Below are 18,557 nucleotides of genomic sequence, written 5' to 3'. Positions count from 1 at the left end.
AGAATAAAACAGAGAATTGGAAGTCGGTAACCTCCTTCTCATTCCAACTACCACCACCTAGCTGTGTGACCTTGGACAAGCCTCTTAATTTCTCTGTACTCTCCTCCACTATAAAATGAGGGACTAAATCATTTAAATCAGTTTTTTATCGGGCACCTTCTCTGAGTGAGACATCATGCTCGGCCACCTATAAAATTCTATGATCCTGAAGAGTGTCGGTGAAAATATCAGAGCAAAGCAAAACAGTCCCCTGCTTGCGGCAAGGTTGAAGAGAAACCCCAAATAGCCAACTGCATTACATCATCTCAATGAGCAATGTTTGTAAATACACAAGTGTTCAATTTTGAGACACTCGTGAGAAATCTTTCACCAATAGGAATCAGCAGACAAGGTTCTATTAACACCTATCAGCCCTGAACCTTCCAAAAAATAAACATGTAAAATCACTTTGCACCTTAGTCAAATGGTGTGCTTCTGGAGAGAAATCTGGGAAAGTCAAAGTTATTAATACTCCCTATGGCAACAGTTAAGAATAGGATATGTAAAAAAATAGAGTGACATATCTGGTTAAAATGGCAAGGGGGATTCCAGGAGCAGAATACAGTGCATCTGGACAGGACACAGAGGCCAGTGGCCTATTGTTTACAAAAACAGGCCCAGATTATGAACAGTGACAAGAGGCCAAGACCTCAATTATAACTCACAACCACACCTCTCCCAATCCCTGTTCAACTGAAGCTATCAATCAATCAACTCCCCCATCTCTGTAATAAACCCACCAATATTTGCAGCCAAGTGGAGAGAAGGTCCCTCAGGGCACCTCCAGCATTGACCAAGCTGATGACATTAAAAAGATCCTACAGGCAAAATGGGGACTTCAAACTGCATTCCAACCTTCCAAGAGATAAGGCAGCTGCCCATTTCAAGCTCTACACTATCCCCACCCCGGGCGATCATTAGAAGGGAGACATGGCCCTTCCCAAGTCCTCTATGATAGGAAAAGGTCTCCTTGCATTGGTGCAGGGAAAGAAGGAGGGGCCCCTCCCTCTGTACTCTGAAACAAAGGAAAACCCAGAGCTCCAACCATGTGGTGTAACATTCAAGGCCACCCACCTCTCCCACTCCCCAGCTGAAGTCTCAATGGGCTAGAGCACATGGCTCTTCCCAGTGGCTGCCCAGGAAGGGACAGTGCCTTGCACAAACACATCCTGGGGCTCTTTAACAGGCGGGAACCCTCCTATGGGAACGACTGGTTAAAAAAAGGTTGTCTGGGAACAGGCTCTGATTCATGCACCAAGTCAGGTAGTCAACTAAATGTGCAGACAGGTCAGCTGGTTTCTCTAGGTCCACATTTTGCTTTACCCTTCACATTTTTGCAGAGGGAAGTGGGCCTTTAAAAGCACGCCTTCTGGAGCAGAGGGTGACAACACAGAAGGGTTAAACAATTATGTCTTCCCATTCTCCAGAATCAGCACCACCCAGCAACCCTAACATCCCAACTCCATTCATGTTTAGGTGAGGGCGGAGACAGGGTGTGAAATGACCTTATTCTTTCTGTTCCCTGATCTCTGATTGAATGCAAGGCAACCAGAGACCTGGCAGGTACAAGGTGCACCCAAGGTGGCTACAGACTTTCTGTGTCTGATGCCATAGCAAATGTCACCTTTTGATATAGTGCATCAGGAAAAACCCCCACCTCTTCCAGGGCTCCCCAAATGGTATACCTTCTCAAGGTTGCCTTTCTCTATCTGGACTCCTCTTCAACCTCAGAAATAAATTCCCAAACACCTGTCAGATTTCAGTTGTCCTTCAAGGAAACCTGACCCAGACACCCAGAGGCAAATTGCCGCCTTTCTCTCTCCAAGAACCTCCCGCCCCTCCCCCCATCCTATCTAGCGGGGGGCGGGGGGGGGTGGGGGGGGAGGTCTGCCAAAATCAGGGCCAGCTCTACAGAACAAACCTAAAGCCCACTCTGAAAATTCCTTTCCAGAGCCGGTGGCCCCTGGCACAGCCCATCCCTCGGAGGCTCAAACCCACCTATGAAACCACCTCTGGGCTCAGCCTGCCCCCACCTGCTCCACCCAAAGAAATGAACATCCTGCAAATCAGGGTGGAAATACATGCCTCAATGGTCCACAGAGCATATGCATTATGCTATTTTTCAAAGCCCTTACCTTTGACCTGAGTATCGTACTCTGCTATGATCTCCTTATCCTTTTTGAATTTGGCCGGAGACGTCATGTTTTCCTTCTTTCTTCCAAATTCAAATTGTGAATTGATAGATCCACGGGAAAAATTCAACCACCGAAATCAATACCTCCAAGACTGCTTCTCCCAAGAGCAGAAGGGGCCCCCCGCGGTGGTCTCCAGCGCTCCGGGGAGCGCGGGCTGCGGGCTGGGCAGAAGGCTACGGCGGGCACATGCAGACGGTGGGCGCTGGGGCCGGGCGCGGCGGCGGCTGGTTCCTGTGCTAGAGCCGGAGCCGCAGCCTCAGCATTAGCCGGGAGAACTGCAGCGCCCGGAGGCTGGCCTGGGGTCTGACATCAACGACAGAGGCAGGGAGTGGAAGTCCTTCCGCACAACATGGTGTGGGGGGTGCGGGGGTGTGGACGCGCCCAGCTGTGTCCCCGGGAGGGAGTGGGTGCGTAAAAGGGTGCCGGGGAGGGCTGGGCGTGCTTCGCGGTTTTTTGTTGCACAGGCTCGAAGATGCTGCAAATCAAATCCCAAAAGGGAGCCGCAGCAGCGCAGACTGGATCGGAAGTCGTTTGCTCCGGTTCACTTGCCTGTAAATGCAGGGAAAAGGGGAGGGGGCGATCAGCCCCAGCGCAGATCCTAATCGCGGCGGGGGTGAGGTAGGGGCCGTCGTTCCAAGCCCGGCCTGGGCCCATTCATCTCGGCCAAACACCGCCCGGCCCACAGAGCCCGGCGCGGCGAGGTGCGGAGGAAGGAAGCTCCCTCCGGATTTTGTTTTAAGGCTGGAAGAAAACACTTCGGAGCAGCCGCCTGCGCGGGCTTCGGGTGGGGACTGCGGCGGGAACGCGGGGCTCCGGGCGGGGACTGCGGCACCTCGGCGGCCTCCGAGCCCCGACAGCGCTGGGCAGCCGCCAGCCGAAGGGAGCACTCTCGGCAGTGGCTCCGACGCGGCCCCTGACCCCCGGCCGGGGCAACTCCCTGGACATCAAAAGGGATCAAAGCCAGGGAGGGACAAGCCACCCGGGCACAACTTTTCTTCCCCTCCCGCCCCTCCTCCCAGTTGTTTTGTTTTTGGTTACTAGCTTCTCTTGGCAGCAAAATGTTTCGGTGGGGGGAGGGGGGAGAGACCTGCAGGAAAAAGCCTGCTCGGCACGGGGCACATCCAGGAAAACAATGTGGTCGACAGAAGCAGGAAACGGGTTAGAGGCTAGGGTCGGAGTCGGGAAAACCCGGGGGCGGGGGACGGAAGGCAGCCACCGCCTCCCCCAAGCCAGGGACGAGAGTGACTCTTAAATGCCACCCCCGATATTTTTTGTCACCATTGCCCAGAGATCCCTGATACCGCACCCAGACCCAGGCTGGGGGGGGGGGGTCGGAAGGGTGGCAGTCCCGACTCCTCGCACCAGGAGGTGCCGGAGGAAATCCCGCCCCGGCCCAGGCCCGGGAGGCGGGAGGGAAGCAGCGGTAGCTCAGAGTCGGGTGTCTTGCTCCCCACCGTGCCGCAGCGGCTACCCTCCCTCCTTGGTCGCCCCTTACCCTTTCCTTGTCAGGAGGCGGCGGGGGGGCGCGTGGGGGGGCTCCCGCCGGTGTCTCCCACTTCCCGCGCCCGGAGGAAGAGGGAGCCCAGGCGGCGTGGTGGTTCAGGCGGGCAGGAAGCGGGGAGGGGGGTGTGAGGTGGGGTCCAGAGGCTGCACGGGAGCCGGGGATAACTGGAGCCTCAGCACACGCTTGGGAGGTGGAGAGAGGGTACGGGGGGGGGGGGCGGTGAGGAGACTACCGTGGGCCACGATGTTACATGAAGTGTAAGGATGTTAGCAACTTGGGGGACCCGCTACCGGTCTGGGAACCGGGGTGCGTAAAAGGAGCCGTTCCAGGCGGGCCGGGGGCTGGGACAGGGCAAGAGCCCCGGAAGCAGTGCGGAACAACTATCCTTCTGGGTCCTGGGCTGTAACCGGCTGTCTGCCAGGGCTTGGAGACAGGGGAAGAGGGTAGCGGATGGTTACGAGTGATGCCAGCGACGGTTGCCCAAAAGTGGACCAAGGCTGCCCGTGTGCAGAGGACTTGGGGAGGGGGCTGGGTGCGGGCTTCGCGGCGGCAGAGTCGCAGGGCAGAGTCCCAGGCTGTGCGGTGAAGGGCAAAGAGAGATGCAGTCCTGAGAAGTATTATGGGCTGTACTAGAAGATTTGGAGAGGGTCGGGGGGGAGGGGGTCTGAGGGATTCCGGGCGGCACGGCTAGGCGATGCCGCCAGCAGCATCCGCGCCCTCTCCTTCCCGCCCCTGCCGGGGTTTGTTCAGTCAGGGCTCCAGCCCGGCGGCCGGGAAGAGGAAAGGGGAGAGGGAAGGAGCCTTTACCTGGCTCTGACGCGACGGGTCTCGGGCCCCCGGCTCCGCTTCCCACTCTGAGATCTCCTCCCCTCTTCCCCGCCACCCGCTTCTACGCAGATCGGTCCCCTAGTCCCCTGAGGAGCCTCCGCCAACTCCGCAGGACCCCGCCGGGAAGCAGAGCCCACCCCCTTACCAATCACCGCCCGTTTTCTATCGACCGATGGGGCCTATAGCCAATAGGAATAGCTGATCCCGAGAGGCCTGGAATGAGAAGGAGGAGCTGGCGAAACTCGGAGGTGTGACTAGCACCACCGAGGCGTGGTCACAGAGTAAGCTCCTCCCTGGGTTGCCGAGCCCTAAAGTAGAATTAATGGGCGGGGTTAAAGTGGAACCGACAGCCAAACACAAACTCTTGAGGGAAAGCACGACCAATTGGGCCAGGGTAGAGAGGAGGGGCGTTGCGGAGAATTTTAGCCAATAGAGAGTAGAGACCTCGGGACTGTAGAAAGTCTTCCAATAAGAAGCGCGAAGGGCGTGCCTTGACTCTTTCACTGGGGCGAGAGTAGGATTTGCCCAAAACTCCCGGGGCCGGCCAATGAGAGCGGAGGCGGAGCCAAGCTCGACCAACCATAAAGCTGAGCTGATCACAGCACCGTTACTAAGGCGGGGCGTAGGGTCTCCAAGCCACTAAGATCTCAGCAGGGGAAGGCTCCGGAGCCTTCCAATGCGGAACGCAGGCGAACTCTAGTTCTCCCAATCGGTGCGCGGCGCCGGCAATTCAAACTGACAGCCGGTTGGAAAGGCAGAGAGAGCGGAAGAGGGAGCAAAAAACGACGCGTTCGGTGACAGAGCCCCCAGCGCCGCCTGAGCCCCAAAAGCGATCTCTGCCCCGTCCTACCAACCCCACCGCGCGCTCCGGAGCGGCCGCTCGGAGGGAGACCTAAGGGGACGGCGGGGGGCACGAGGGAGAGCTGAGGGACTGGGGACCGAGAGAAACGGCGCGAGAGCCAGCCAGCACGCTGAGGGCTGGGGGCTGCCAGGAGAGAAGTGAAGCGGGGGCTCGCGAGCGAGCAGAGCGGGGGAGGGTCCCGGGAGGACTGAAGAGAACCGGGGTTCGTCCGGGTGGGAAAAGCCAAGGGGATTTCTGGATCCTGGGAAGAGGAGAAAGATTTCCAAAGACGAGGCGTGGGTAGGGACGCTTGGCCGGCGATCCGGGGGAGGAGGGGGAGGAATTGGAGCGCTCGGAGGGAGGGGCTTAGGAGGGGAGCTTTCAAGGAAAGACACTGCTGGAGAAAGTTTAGGGAATTGCTAAAGGGGCGGGGGCTGAAGAGTAGAGGAGCCTTTTAGACGCGAGGCTGGGGGGCCTACTGTAGAGAAGTTCCTCAGGCCCCTTGCAGCTCGCCGCCCCCCCCAACTTCAAACCCCACTCCCTTCCCCGAAAGTTAAAAGGAAAGCCACATATGCTGCTTCGCCCTGCTCCTCCTCAATAAATATTACTTTCACCCTCCCACGGGAAAACAGAAAAGAACTCATTTCCTTCCCTAAAGTTTAGGGCTTAGAAAAGCTCTAGACCTCGCAATTTGATTTTTAACCTGGGGGAATCAAACTAGGAAAGTCTCCTCTTTCAAAATCCCACACCGCATCCTTCCCGGGACGCCATGTCTACCAGCACTTGTAGTTTCAAGGACCGGTGCGTGTCCATCCTGTGTTGCAAATTCTGTAAACAAGTGCTCAGCTCTAGGGGAATGAAGGCTGTTTTGCTGGCTGATACTGAAATAGACCTTTTCTCTACAGACATCCCTCCTACCAAGTAAGTCATGCTAGTGGCGGGCAACGGTAGCCTTTAACTAAATGGGAAAAGTGTATGCTTTGGACCTCTGGGAGTCAACAAGGAGGTTATCATTTTGGTGTTCCAGCCACTCCCAACAGACTGATGATCCCCTTGGAGTATAACTAAGTGGGCAGACTGTCTGGACAAAGTCTGTGGTTTAGCCAGAGTGGTCAGTCCTGATGTAATGCTTCTAGTTCAGTTATAGTCATGTGACCACATCCCTGAAGTCGAATCCCTGGCGCTGTGCCCTGCCCAACCATCTCACTGGATCAAGTCCATGACCTAGACCCTAGACTCTAGGTGAAGTCAGGCAAGATTTTCTGTACTGTTAGAGAAAAGAGGCCACTAAATTTTTCATTTTTATCCATGAAGTTTTAGGCCAAAAAATATTCATAATTTTCTGCCATTATTTGCGATTGGCAGGCTGAATCAGATCCATTGTCCATGTGAGTTGGTGTTCTTTTCTCAAAAATCTCTCTCCTAATGAGCGAGAAATAGATTTGTATGCAATGAAATGGAGACTTAGCCCTGAAACAATCCTTGTCCACTATTTCAGATACCATGCATTTGTTTGCATAATTAAATCCTCTTAAATTCTGTTTTCAGACACTACCCACTTTTGTAGGTAGAGTCCTTAAGAATTTGCTACCGATTTGGAAGAATAGCCATTTTATTTGACTCAAATATACCTTTTCTGGCTCTAAAAGGTACTTTCTCTTTCCATGGTCAGCATGTATATGCCCTTACATAATTTTCAAAATTTGGGTCTTTATCATTAAAGTGAAAGAGATAAAATATGGGTGAACAGCTAGTCTTTGGACACAGAGCCAGAGGAAGCAGGCCAATAATCATAACACTTTAAAATGAACTTTGCGATGATAGAAACTTGAACATTTTAAAAATCTACTCCAAACTGTGAACTGTTCCTTTCTTGAAATCTTTTCTGAAGTGGTTTAAGTGTAGTCATGCCTAATGGCAAAGCCAACAGCTCTCACTTACTGCAAAGATATTTGGGTTACTATTTTGAGTACCTGTGTGTGTGTGTGTGTGTGTGTGTGTGTGTGTGTTGCAAAAAGAAAAAGCACTAGACAATAAATCTAGAACCTACTATTGCACAGGTTCTATGATTTGTTGTCTAGGGCTTTCTCTTTTTAGTAGCACATCCACACAGATACATACATGCACACAAATTTAAAATATTAACCCATTCACCTTTGCAATAGATGTAGTAAACAATAAGATGAGGGCTCAGATAGGTGAATTGTTAGAGGTTAGACCAGAGTCTAGAATAGAACCAGGTTTTTTTCTATTGTCTATTCTTCCTTGAAGGGGTTATGACAGTGATGGATTAACATGCTAAGATGTGTATGAATTAATGAACACATAAGATTTTTTAAATGGAAGTTTTGTCACAGTTATGGTAAGCTCACAAGTATTAACTGACTCTTACAAAATATATTATTGTTCTACTTTAGAGTCTCTTTCAGCCTTTTTGGGCCTACAAAATTCACGCTAAATCACAACCAAAAGTACACTTAATGGCAAGGATATGAAAAAACTGGAACCCTTGTGCATTATTGGTAGGAACATAGAATGATTCTGCTGCTATGGAAAATAACATGGAAGTTCCTAAGAAATTGAAAATAGAATTACCATATGATCCAGGAATCCCAGTTCTGGGTGTGTGTATATATCTGAGTGTGTGTTTATATTTAGTTATATATATCCAAAAGAATTCAATGCAGGATTTAAAAGGTATATTTGCACACACATGTTCTCAGCAGTATAATTCACAATAACCAAGAGATGGAAACAACACAAATGTTAATTGTTCATCAGCAGATGAATGAATAAACAAAATGTGGTATATGCATACAATATAATATTATTCAGCCTTAAAAAGGAAGGCTATCCTGCTGAATGCTACAGCATGGATGGACGTTGAGAACATTATACTAAATGAAATCAGCCAGTCACTAAAAGACAAATACTATGTGCTTTCACTTACATGTGCTGTATAAAATAGTCAGATTCATAGAAACAGAAAGTAGATGGTGGTTGCTGAGGGCTGAGGGAAATGGGGAGTTGTTTAATGGGTATAGAGTTTCAGTTTTGCAATATGAAAATGATCTGGAGATTCATTGCACAACAATGTGAATACACAACACTTTAGAACCGTACACTTACAAAATGGTTAAGTTAGTAGATTTTACATTATATGTGCTTTTTACAACATTTTTTTAAAAGTACCTTGACTATTTCTGCACATTTCCCTCTCCAGTGCTGTGGACTTCATTGGAAGATGCTATTTCACTGAAATCTGCAAATGTAAACTGAAGGACATCGCATGTTTAAAATGGTAATTTTTGGCAAGATTCTAGATAGCCCTGCATTTGGAAGATGGATGTTAACACCAAAGCACGGAGAAAGGTTCAGTGGGCTGAATCGAGCACTGGTTATAACCCATGCAATGAGCCATTGAAAACCCATTTGTTATTTAGAGTAATTTTTTAAAAGGGTCTTGTGGCACATTTGTATATGATTTTACAATTTTTCAAAGTGCATTGACAAATATCTGCTTTCATTTTCAGAAAAAGGCAACATAGTTTAGGAGGAAAAAACACATAGAGTTACGATCATAAAAAATCAGGTTTGAGCCCTGGCCCTACTCTTACTCTCAATGTGATCTCAAGTAAACTCCTTAAACCTCTGAACCCCTGAACCTCTGTTTCCTTATTTAATTTATATCTTAAGAAAACATAAACTATCTTCCAACTTAGGAAGATAGAAATTTAATTATCTTTTGTGTTTACTTTATAGAGTGTTATGAATGTTAAAAGGCTTAATAGATTACAAATTATGACACAGATGAAAACTATTACTATTATCTTTTGAGAGGTGGGCAGACTTGAGTATTATTAGTCCCATTTTAGAAGAAAGCTGAGATTTTTTTTTTTTACACTTAAATGGGGTTTGGGTTATAAATTATAATCCTGATATTCAAATTCTTATGTGCTAATGATTTAAATTCATTCTTTCATTCATTCAAACTGTATATTGAAGTTCTACTATGTGCTAGTCATTGATATGGGAGCTAGAAATACAGCAATAAGTAAGACAAAGTCACTGGCTTTTAGACATTATATTCTAGTGGGAAGGCAATCAGTAAGATATTTTTTTTTTTTTTTAAAGATTTTATTTATTTATTTGACAGAGAGAGACACAGCGAGAGAGGGAACACAAGCAGGGGGAGTGGGAGAGGGAGAAGCAGGCTCCCTGGTGAGCAGGGAGCCTGATGCAGGGCTTAATCCCAGGACCCTGGGATCATGACCAGAGCCGAAGGCAGACGCTTAACGACTGAGCCACCCAATAAGATATTACCATCAGTAAGATATTCAAATAAATAGGATATTGAATAGGGTGTGGGGGATCGCCAGTTGGCTCAGTCGATGGAGCACAGGACTCTAGGTCTCGGGGTTGTGAGTTCAAGCCCCATGTTGGGTGTGGAGCCTACTTTAAATAAAGTTTGGGATGCCTGGCTGGCTTAGTCAGTAGAGCATGTGACTCTTGATCTCAGGGTTGTGAGTTCAAGCCCTGCATTGGGCGTGGAGACTTATTAAAAAAAAAAAAAAAGAAGATATTTAATATGATGGAAAGTGCTCCAAAGGAAATAATAATAATAAATGATAGAGAATAATAGAGTTTGGGAGAGCAGGTAAAAGCTCTTTTGTGGTAGCATGCTCAGAGAAGCCTTCTCATGAGAAGGTAACATTGGAATTGAATCCAAAAGGATGAGAAGGACCCCAAGGGAAAATGTTCTAGGCAGATGGAACAGCAAGTGCAGAGAACCCAAGGCAAGAAGAAGCTTAACATGTTCAAGGAATAAGAAGATGATGGCCAGCATGGCTGAGACATTGTGAACATCAAGAGAGAATTGGATGAGTAGATTAGAGATATAGTCAGAATCGTTGTCCAATAGAAATCTACAAGCTGCATATGTAATTTAAAATCTTCTTTAAAAAATAATAAATGAATAAATAAAATCTAATAACCGCATTTTAAAAAGTAAAAAAGAAACAAGTGAAATTAATTTAAGTTGTATATTTTATTTAACCCAGTATAACCAAAATATTGTTTCAACATGTAACCAACATAAAAAACTATTAACACAATATTTTACATTCTATTTTTTATTCTTAGTCTTTGAAATCTCGTGTGTTTTCTATTTACACACACTTCAGTTCAGTCTAGCCAAACTTCAAGTGCTCAATAGCCACATTTTGGATAGCACAGATCTAGACCTTGGTATGAAGGGGTTTTTTGTTTTGATTTTTGGCCAATGGGAAGCCCCTGAAGGGGTTTTAACAGGGGATCAAAATGATCTGATGTGTCCCTACTAGAATGTTAGTTCCATGAGAACAAGGACTTTGTCTACTGTTGGATTCTCAGCACCTAGAACAGTACCTGGCACATAGTAGATGCTCAATAAACATGAGCTGAATGAGTGAATGAATATGGATGATGATTAAAGCCATAGAATTTACTCTTGCGGTATCGTCTTACAAATAACTGTCAGTCCCGGTCCAAGAACAACTTGCTTTCATTTGTTTGCCTTTCCAAGCAGATTATGATTAGAAGACATATTTTAGGTAGGCTGGTACCTTTTACAGTATTTTTTTATAGGGCCTCACAAAAATGACTGACTCCCACATCTCACAGGGTGGAAACAAGCTATAATAAGAATTTTTACAACCCAAGGTATAAGTAGTTCGTGTTGTCATTTAAAAAAAGAAAAAGCACTAACTAAAACATTCCCTGTATATTCACTCTATTTAATAGTGACCACATAGGGGAAAAAAAATCTGTGGAAGAATTAGGTACTTATAATCAGACGGATAATCTTGAAGACAGTAAAAACTTTTGCAACTTTCTCTAGAAGCTATGGATTTGCTTTATTTCTGAATTCCTTCAAAACACCAGGACTAAAATTAGAGCAGCCAGCTTGTGTTTGGTTTACAGGGGCTCATGCTGTCTTCCTACTCCTCCATCTGTTGAAACAGTTTTTAGGTGCTGGCATTGAACTAGAACATAGAAGAACCTAACCTGCTGCAGTCCTGGGCATAGCAAAAACCTTTTTACCCACAGCACATCAGTTGTGGGTGCTTTACAGAACATATCACGACCCTAGGGCATGGCATTTAGAAGCTAGCTTAAGGAAAATGCACAGAGTAATACTAGCGAAGAAATGGAGAATGTGTTAGTATCGTTTCACTTAACTGAAAGACCGTTTTCCCATTTGGCAGTAGCACTGTCAAATTTAACATTACCGGAGTAACTCCTATCCCAAAGGTCCTAGCAATGGAGGCTGTTAGGAGGAAATGAGGTCTTCATACGGTCTATCTATTTACCTTAGCACATAAAAATGCTTATATGGCCAGTTATTAGGTGGTATCTAATTGTATTTACTTTCTGTCTCAGTGGGAACATTGTAGGTTATCATGTGATCGTTCCATGTTGTTCCTGCCTTCTTTCCTGCAACAATGGACACTTCTGGATGTTTCACAGCCAGGCAGTTTATGATATTAACAGACTAGACTCTACCGGTAAGAAACAACTGACTCAGAAATTTCCCTAACATTTATTTATCAATACCTGAGTGAAACTCTCAATAGATCGTTTTAGGATTCCCTCTGAAACTCTCTTACCTGGGTTGAAAGAGTGAAACTTGAGTCCTTTTATCCCAAACATTCAGTTAGGGAAACTACTAGCCAAAATTCATCACCATTTCTGCTGTTGTCATTATGTACAAGAGCCTCAAAGGTGGCTCTTCTCGGTCTTTTTAAATTAATATTTTAGTTGCTCTAAATTGTTGCCTTGATACCTATTATAACTCCAGGGAATTTTGGAAGATTTTAGATTTGATGGTCAATTATGCGTGCGTGTGTGTGTGTGTGTGTGTGTGTGTGTGTGTGTGTAGGAAAGCAGGGAGGGGAGGCTGGGGCAGTGGGGAGCTGGGAGAGAGGATGGCTAGGTAACCTTTGTACTTGGTGATGTTGCTCCAGGATAAAAACAGACATTTTGACATCTATATTAATAAATTATGATGGAATTTTATTCGAGGGAAATATTTAATACCAGTATGTTGTACTAACTATTTAACATACAACCAATTCTTTAAAGGATATTTACATGATACATTTTATATTGTCTGGAGCCACGTAGTTTTGTTGTAGGACACAGGTCTTCTCTGTCTAGTATCTATTTACACAAGAGACCAGGTTGACTTTTAGGGGATTTTTTTAGTGGGAACAATTTAAAGAACTCAACAATCCAGGTTGGCACTAATACTCTCAGGTTTTTAGATGTATGTTTTAATCTTCTTCAGAACTTAAAATATATTCCTTTTCTTAAGGCTGATTTGCCTTCACAGACTAAAGATCATGAATTGTAAGCTAGGTTCTCAGGGTCCTCAAACCTGCCAATTATGCTTAGGTTTTTATAGACTCTGATTATAAAATCACCTGGCATTCAATTGTAGCTCTCAACCCATCATTTGCAGGTCTTAATTTCAGACTCCAGGATGTTAAGAAGGCCATTTTTGAGGAAGGACTTATCTGAGCTCCCCTGAGATATGGGCTTCTAGCTTGGGCCTCCAGTTTTATATTTGTGTTGATCATGGGACACATTAAAGGAAGTTTCTGCTTTGATACTATTTTTCCTGCTTCACAGAATTCAAAACACAGGGTGGAGATTTTTCCATTTTGATTTACTTTTTAATATTTGTCAATTTTTCAAAGATAAAAGCCCCGCATTCTTCCATTCACATTGAATCTAATCCATGAGAAACAGATGTATCACAGGATTTCCTTCCTCCCTTCTTAACAGAGAAAGGAAGGTGCTCCTTCTGTCAGATCCAATCTCTTAGTTTATTTTTTCTCCTTTGAACCAATTGTGCCGAGCTACTCATGTCTCTGAGTATTCACTCCAAGAATATCAAACTTCTCCTTTGTAACCCTAATATTGTGATTTAAAGTAAGACCTTCCAGAGGCTTGGTATAAAACAGGGTTTCTCATGGTGTTGGGACTGTCCTTGAATCACCTGAATCAGCAGCATCAAAGGAATGCATACACAAGCTTTATGAAATTCTAGAATGTTTAGACTGAAAGGGCCCCAGGTCTGTGTTCTAGGCTAGGCTTCACACATCGACCTGATTTCCTGAAACTTTCCTGAGGATGCTTGAGAAACCTCAGTTCAAATTCCCTGGGATTGGCAAATGCCCTCAAAGGCAAATTGACTTCAGCCCTCATTTACCTTTATGGGTTCTAACTATCCCTTAGGTTTTGGCCTAGTAATTCCTTATTATCCTGTTAGTTCATCAATGCCATATTACCAGAAGCAGAATGCTGTTCATTCTTGGAGGGGAAATATTTTTTATTATAAACAGTGTAAACACACACACAAAAATTACAGAAAATAATAGAAGAGACATCTGTATCCACCCCCCAGCATGGAATAGATGCTAACTTCTTGCCTGATTAGATTCTAGTATCTCAACCAAGACAGTTGATTATTTCCACTGTTTCAACAATGCAACAGTGCACCTCCTTGTACATGTTTCCTTGAGTTCCTGTGCAAAATGGGCAGTTAGGAAGCAATGAGAGATGCGCTCTATCTGCTATATATGTATATATTTGCTGTATACATATTTAATTCACACAACAGAATGCAGAAATAAAAAGAAATGAGCTAAAGCTATACATATGGATATAGGTAAATCTCAAAAAAATTATGTTGGATGAAAAAAGCAAATTAGAAAAGCTACATATAATGCCATGCTACAAAAAATTTAAATACACCCAAAAAATAATATATATTGTCTGCAGTTGCACACATTTATAGTAAAGGTAGTCCATCCATGGTGTACTGGTAGTGGTGGCTATTACCAGTGACTAGATTCAAACCACATCTCCAAACCCTGGCTCATTCCACTATCTCAGTGTGTGTGGAGTGAGCATCCAGAGTTTCCTGAGTCCTCCTTGTGCCCACACTGACAGCTGCAGAGTGTGAGATTTGCTTTCCTTGTTGGACTCCACTGGCTCTCCTAGAAGTCAATTAATAATGGTGTTTTTCCCAGTTTAGTATTTTCAAGTTATAGGATATAGTACGCACCCAGAATAAACCATCTCATGATCCTCTATCTTGTGTATGGTGTTTTACTATATATACTACACTAGAGTCTTCAGTATGAGATCTGTCCTTTCATTAGGAAGCTTTAGATTATTGTTTTGTTTATTGTCTTGGCAGCTACAACCTGGTCCTAAAGGTCTACCTTCATAGCCCCCAAACTAAAACCCACCTGCAGTTCATATTATAACTGGCTTCAAAACCTTGCTTTTTTTAATCACACACACACACACAAAAAGCCACCAGCTACTTCCATGCTTGTTGAGGAGATGAGGAGACTTATTTCAAGCCTTTTCCCTGTACCCTCCAAAGAGACACTTAATCTAAAATAATCTTGCAAGATCTCCATCCTTAAAAATCATTAAAATAGATTTGAAAATTATCAGTGTAGAGTGATTATGGCATAATATACCTGGGGGCAGGGTTTAAGGAAGTGGACCATTGAGATCCTTTGGAGTTCAAAGATTCTAGAATTCAAGCACTTGCTTAAAAGGGCCTAAAAAATGTTTATGCCCTACATGAATGATATTAGATCATTTTTATCTATGGTACATTCTTTAATATCTTTTCTCTTTATTGTTAACACTATGCTTTCATATAAGAATGTTAACATACAATGTTTCATATAGCATATTCTGAGTTGTAATAGTAATCAGCACTAAGTAATTTTATGGTTTTTCTTTTCAGGTGTAAACTTCCTACTTTGGGGCAACTTGCCAGAGATAGAGGAGAATACAGATGAAGACACATTAGATATCTCAGCAGAGGAGTGTATTCGATGAATGGGAGGGATAATGATATGTATAATATTCAGACTCTTTCCTATGTAAAATACATATTAATGGATTGACTTTAAAAGTATTAGGAAGGATTTACTACTGATTTCTCTTTTTTGGGGGGCGGGAAATGGGACATTTGTTGATTTATTTATTTGCTATCTCAGACTCATTACCTGAATTTAATTTGAGCCATTGTAGTTCTTTTCTTCTACTGATTCCTCTTCCTCTCTCCACCCCTCCACCCAGTAAAGGTGCATTCTTAAATTCAGGTTGGAGAAGATTATTTCATGTGTCACTCAACTACCTCACAATCTTGGGGAAGTTTTCTTACAATGAGATACCAGATACTCTTAATTTTATACTCTTGAATAAAGGGCATTCGTACATATACATGTGTGTATGTCAACCAAGCATATATCCATGTGTATTACCATGCATACATATGACAAGCTCAACTGGAAATTAAAGTTTAAGAGGAATTTTTTTTAAAAAAAACAAGCTGTTAGGTTTCCATAGATACTGGTTATCCTGCATTATACTGACGAAAACTCCTTAAAATGGAACAAGACTTTGTGAATCAGCAAATAGAATAAGATAAAACTTTAAAATCTATGGAGAAAATCTCTTAATTCCTCAGCATGATGTTAGGTAAATGAATTTGTCACAAGATTATCAATATATACTGTTTAGCAACATTATTTATTTACATTCTTCTAAAGTCATATGGTTATTGTGTTATGAAAGCAGATCAACTAAACCTCCATCTTTAAGTTATTCTCTTCTCTAGGACTTTCTCTGTAAATAGCAAATTTTAAATGTGTAGTCTCAGTTCCAACCCTTAAATAGAAAAAAACTAAAGAAGTGTTTTGCTTAAGCCATTATACATTATAAAGAGAATTTTGTTTTTGTTTTTGTTTTAAGCTGCATTCAGAGCCACCCAGAAATAGGAAACTGGGATGGTGTTGGATTGTGATTTTAGGTACAGCTAAAGTCAGTGTATCGCCTTAGTAATACCTCAGCTGTAGGCATTTTGTCAATAGTGATACCAAAACAGACTGAGTTGCGGTTCTGTAAATAAAGTTTTGTTGTAAAAATGACCAGCCTTCCTTTAATTTTTTACTGTACCCACTTTTCTTACCCAAAAATGGAAAAGTATAACACACAAGAGCTAACACTTATTGAGTGCTCACCATGTACCAGACACTGTTCTAAACTCTACAGATTTGGGGCGCCTGGGTGGCTCAGTCATTAAGCGTCTGCCTTCGGCTCAGGTCATGATCCCAGGGTCCTGGGATCGAGCCCCACATCAGGCTCCCTGCTCCGCGGGAAGCCTGCTTCTCCCTCCCCCACTCCCCCTGCTTGTGTTCCCTCTCTCGCTGTGTCTCTCTCTGTCAAATAAATAAATAAAATCTTAATAAATAAATAAATAAATAAACTCTACAGATTTAATTCACTTATTCCACACAACAAACCCACAAGGCAGATATTATTATTCCGGTTTCACTGATGACACAGTGAGGCATAGAGAGGTTAAGCAGCTTGTCCAAGGTCACATAACGGCTCAGAGGCGTGGCCAGATTCAAACTCAGACAGACAAACTGACTCTTGAGCTCCCGCTCTTGCTCTTTAGGCTGTACCCCATATGCACCTGCAGACATGAGTCAGCTACAATTTTACTTAGCCAGGTTGCATGCTGGGTAACAACTGCCTCGTTATGTACCCTGAGAGGGGGCCTCAGTGACTGATTTCAAGGTTGAACAAACTCATACTGGATCATAAGAGAGAAGTGACCTGTGGGCATCAGCAGAATCCTTTGCTGTAAATCAACATCCAACTTCAGGAAATGCTATTACTAGTACCTGGAAAATTTTTCCAAAAGTCTATCACACTGACTGATGATCAGCCCTGGGATGCTGTGGGTGAATATGGACCAAATGTGGAACAATTTGGTTTTGGATTTGGATTTTCTTTTTCTTTAACCTCTCTTAAAGACTGTTTGGAACAAGGTGGCATAATGAATAAGATTAAAAAAATAAATTGATATTACATTATATATGTCTTCAGTTAGCATGTTCAGTTAGAGAAGAAAAGTTGAACGCTAGTGGAGAGAAAGTGGCAAGTTTAAAATTCGACAGAGTTCATCTGGTTTCCCTTGAGCTCATGCCTTCAAAGGGGGCTCTTTGAAGAGCAAAAGCAAGACAGGGGTGCACTGATTAAAGTAAACCCCAAATATGATCCCATTCCAGTTGGAGAATATTTCAAATTATTCAGCTACCTTTTAGCTAACTGGGTCATGGGAAGGTCAATTCTAAGCTACAAATGAATTAATAATGTTTTATCTGAAGAAATATATTCATGATACTGTTTTTTTGACAGTTTCTTAATAAAAGCAAATTACATGCACTCTGATAAGACCAAAAGCAGAATCATGTACGTAGAGTTAGCACATACTTCCTAGTCCCAGCATAATTCGTAGGCCTAGAAAATCCCTTTATGCTTTGGCCCTCTTCTAATATTTAATTCAATTCAACAAATCTGTCTTATGCTTGTATGGTGTGCCAAGAATTGAACAATGACGGGCTCACACTTGCCTTCATGGAGAACGCAGTGAGTTGGGGAGAGGATAAACCTGATGAATCTACCTAATGCATCGGGGTAAGTGATTTAACAAATACATGCTCACAGTTCAATGACACCACAGTTGAAAGAACAATCATTCTGAGTAGTAGGAGAGCGTGGGAGTTGAGAAAGCTACAGACAAGAAATGATACTTTCACCAGGCTTTGAAGTACAGTTAGGGGTTTGCCAGCTGGGATGAGAGTCCTGGACAGAGAGAATAGTATAAACAAATGCACTGGAGCTTAAAAGTATCTGGCTTTATTTGGCAAATTATAAGTAGTCCCCTATACCTTCCAAGATATGTGATAAGAATTAATTAGGGGGTGCCTGGGTGGCTCAGTCTTGATCTCAGCTCAGGTCTTGATCTCAGGGTAGTGAGTTCAATCCCCATGTTGGGCTTCACGCTGGGTGTGGAGCCTACTTGAAGAAGGAGGAGGAGGAGGAGGAGGAGGAGGAGGAGGAGAAGTAATTGGTAGGTGAAGCTATCAAGGAAGGTTGAGATGATGTCATGAAGAATAGTCTATGCCATTGTTCGGTTTAGACTTACTCCAATAGCAATGTGGAGTGATTAAGGTTTTGAAGCAGGAGAATAAAATGATCAGATTTAGGATGATAGTTGTGAGGG

The 18,557-nt window shown here is 44.1% G+C and overlaps 2 protein-coding genes across 11 annotated transcripts in view; one reads left to right on the top strand and one right to left on the bottom strand.

Moving 5' to 3' along the window:
* SRGAP2 (SLIT-ROBO Rho GTPase activating protein 2) overlaps positions 1-4,681 on the bottom strand; it is a 223,293-nt gene extending 218,612 nt beyond the window's left edge. For all 8 annotated transcript variants that reach the window (XM_036077188.2, XM_036077190.2, XM_036077189.2 and 5 more), the window contains exons 1-2: positions 4,546-4,681; positions 2,175-2,783 (exon numbers count right to left, since the gene is read on the bottom strand). In XM_036077188.2, the coding sequence (XP_035933081.1) occupies positions 2,175-2,241 (67 nt within the window). In that variant the 5' untranslated portion in view covers positions 2,242-2,783; positions 4,546-4,681. The remainder of the gene's footprint in view (positions 1-2,174; positions 2,784-4,545) is intronic.
* FAM72A (family with sequence similarity 72 member A) lies at positions 2,644-16,407 on the top strand. Of its 3 annotated transcripts, none has more exons than XM_078078315.1 (4): positions 2,644-2,852; positions 8,631-8,708; positions 11,828-11,952; positions 15,222-16,407. In XM_078078315.1, exons 1-4 carry the CDS (start codon positions 2,707-2,709, stop codon positions 15,314-15,316), a joined length of 444 nt encoding a protein of 147 aa, XP_077934441.1. In that variant the 5' UTR covers positions 2,644-2,706; the 3' UTR covers positions 15,317-16,407. The 3 variants fall into 3 exon arrangements, with proteins under 3 accessions (XP_077934441.1, XP_035933109.1, XP_035933107.1); XM_036077214.2 differs by lacking the exon at positions 2,644-2,852 and adding an exon at positions 5,888-6,328; XM_036077216.2 differs by lacking the exons at positions 2,644-2,852; positions 11,828-11,952 and adding an exon at positions 5,887-6,328.
* The last annotated feature ends 2,150 nt before the right edge of the window (positions 16,408-18,557 follow it).

Source organism: Halichoerus grypus, chromosome 7, assembly GCF_964656455.1.
Source record: "Halichoerus grypus chromosome 7, mHalGry1.hap1.1, whole genome shotgun sequence".
Taxonomy (NCBI): Eukaryota; Metazoa; Chordata; class Mammalia; order Carnivora; family Phocidae; genus Halichoerus; species Halichoerus grypus.
This window is presented reverse-complemented; position numbering and strand designations above follow the sequence as displayed.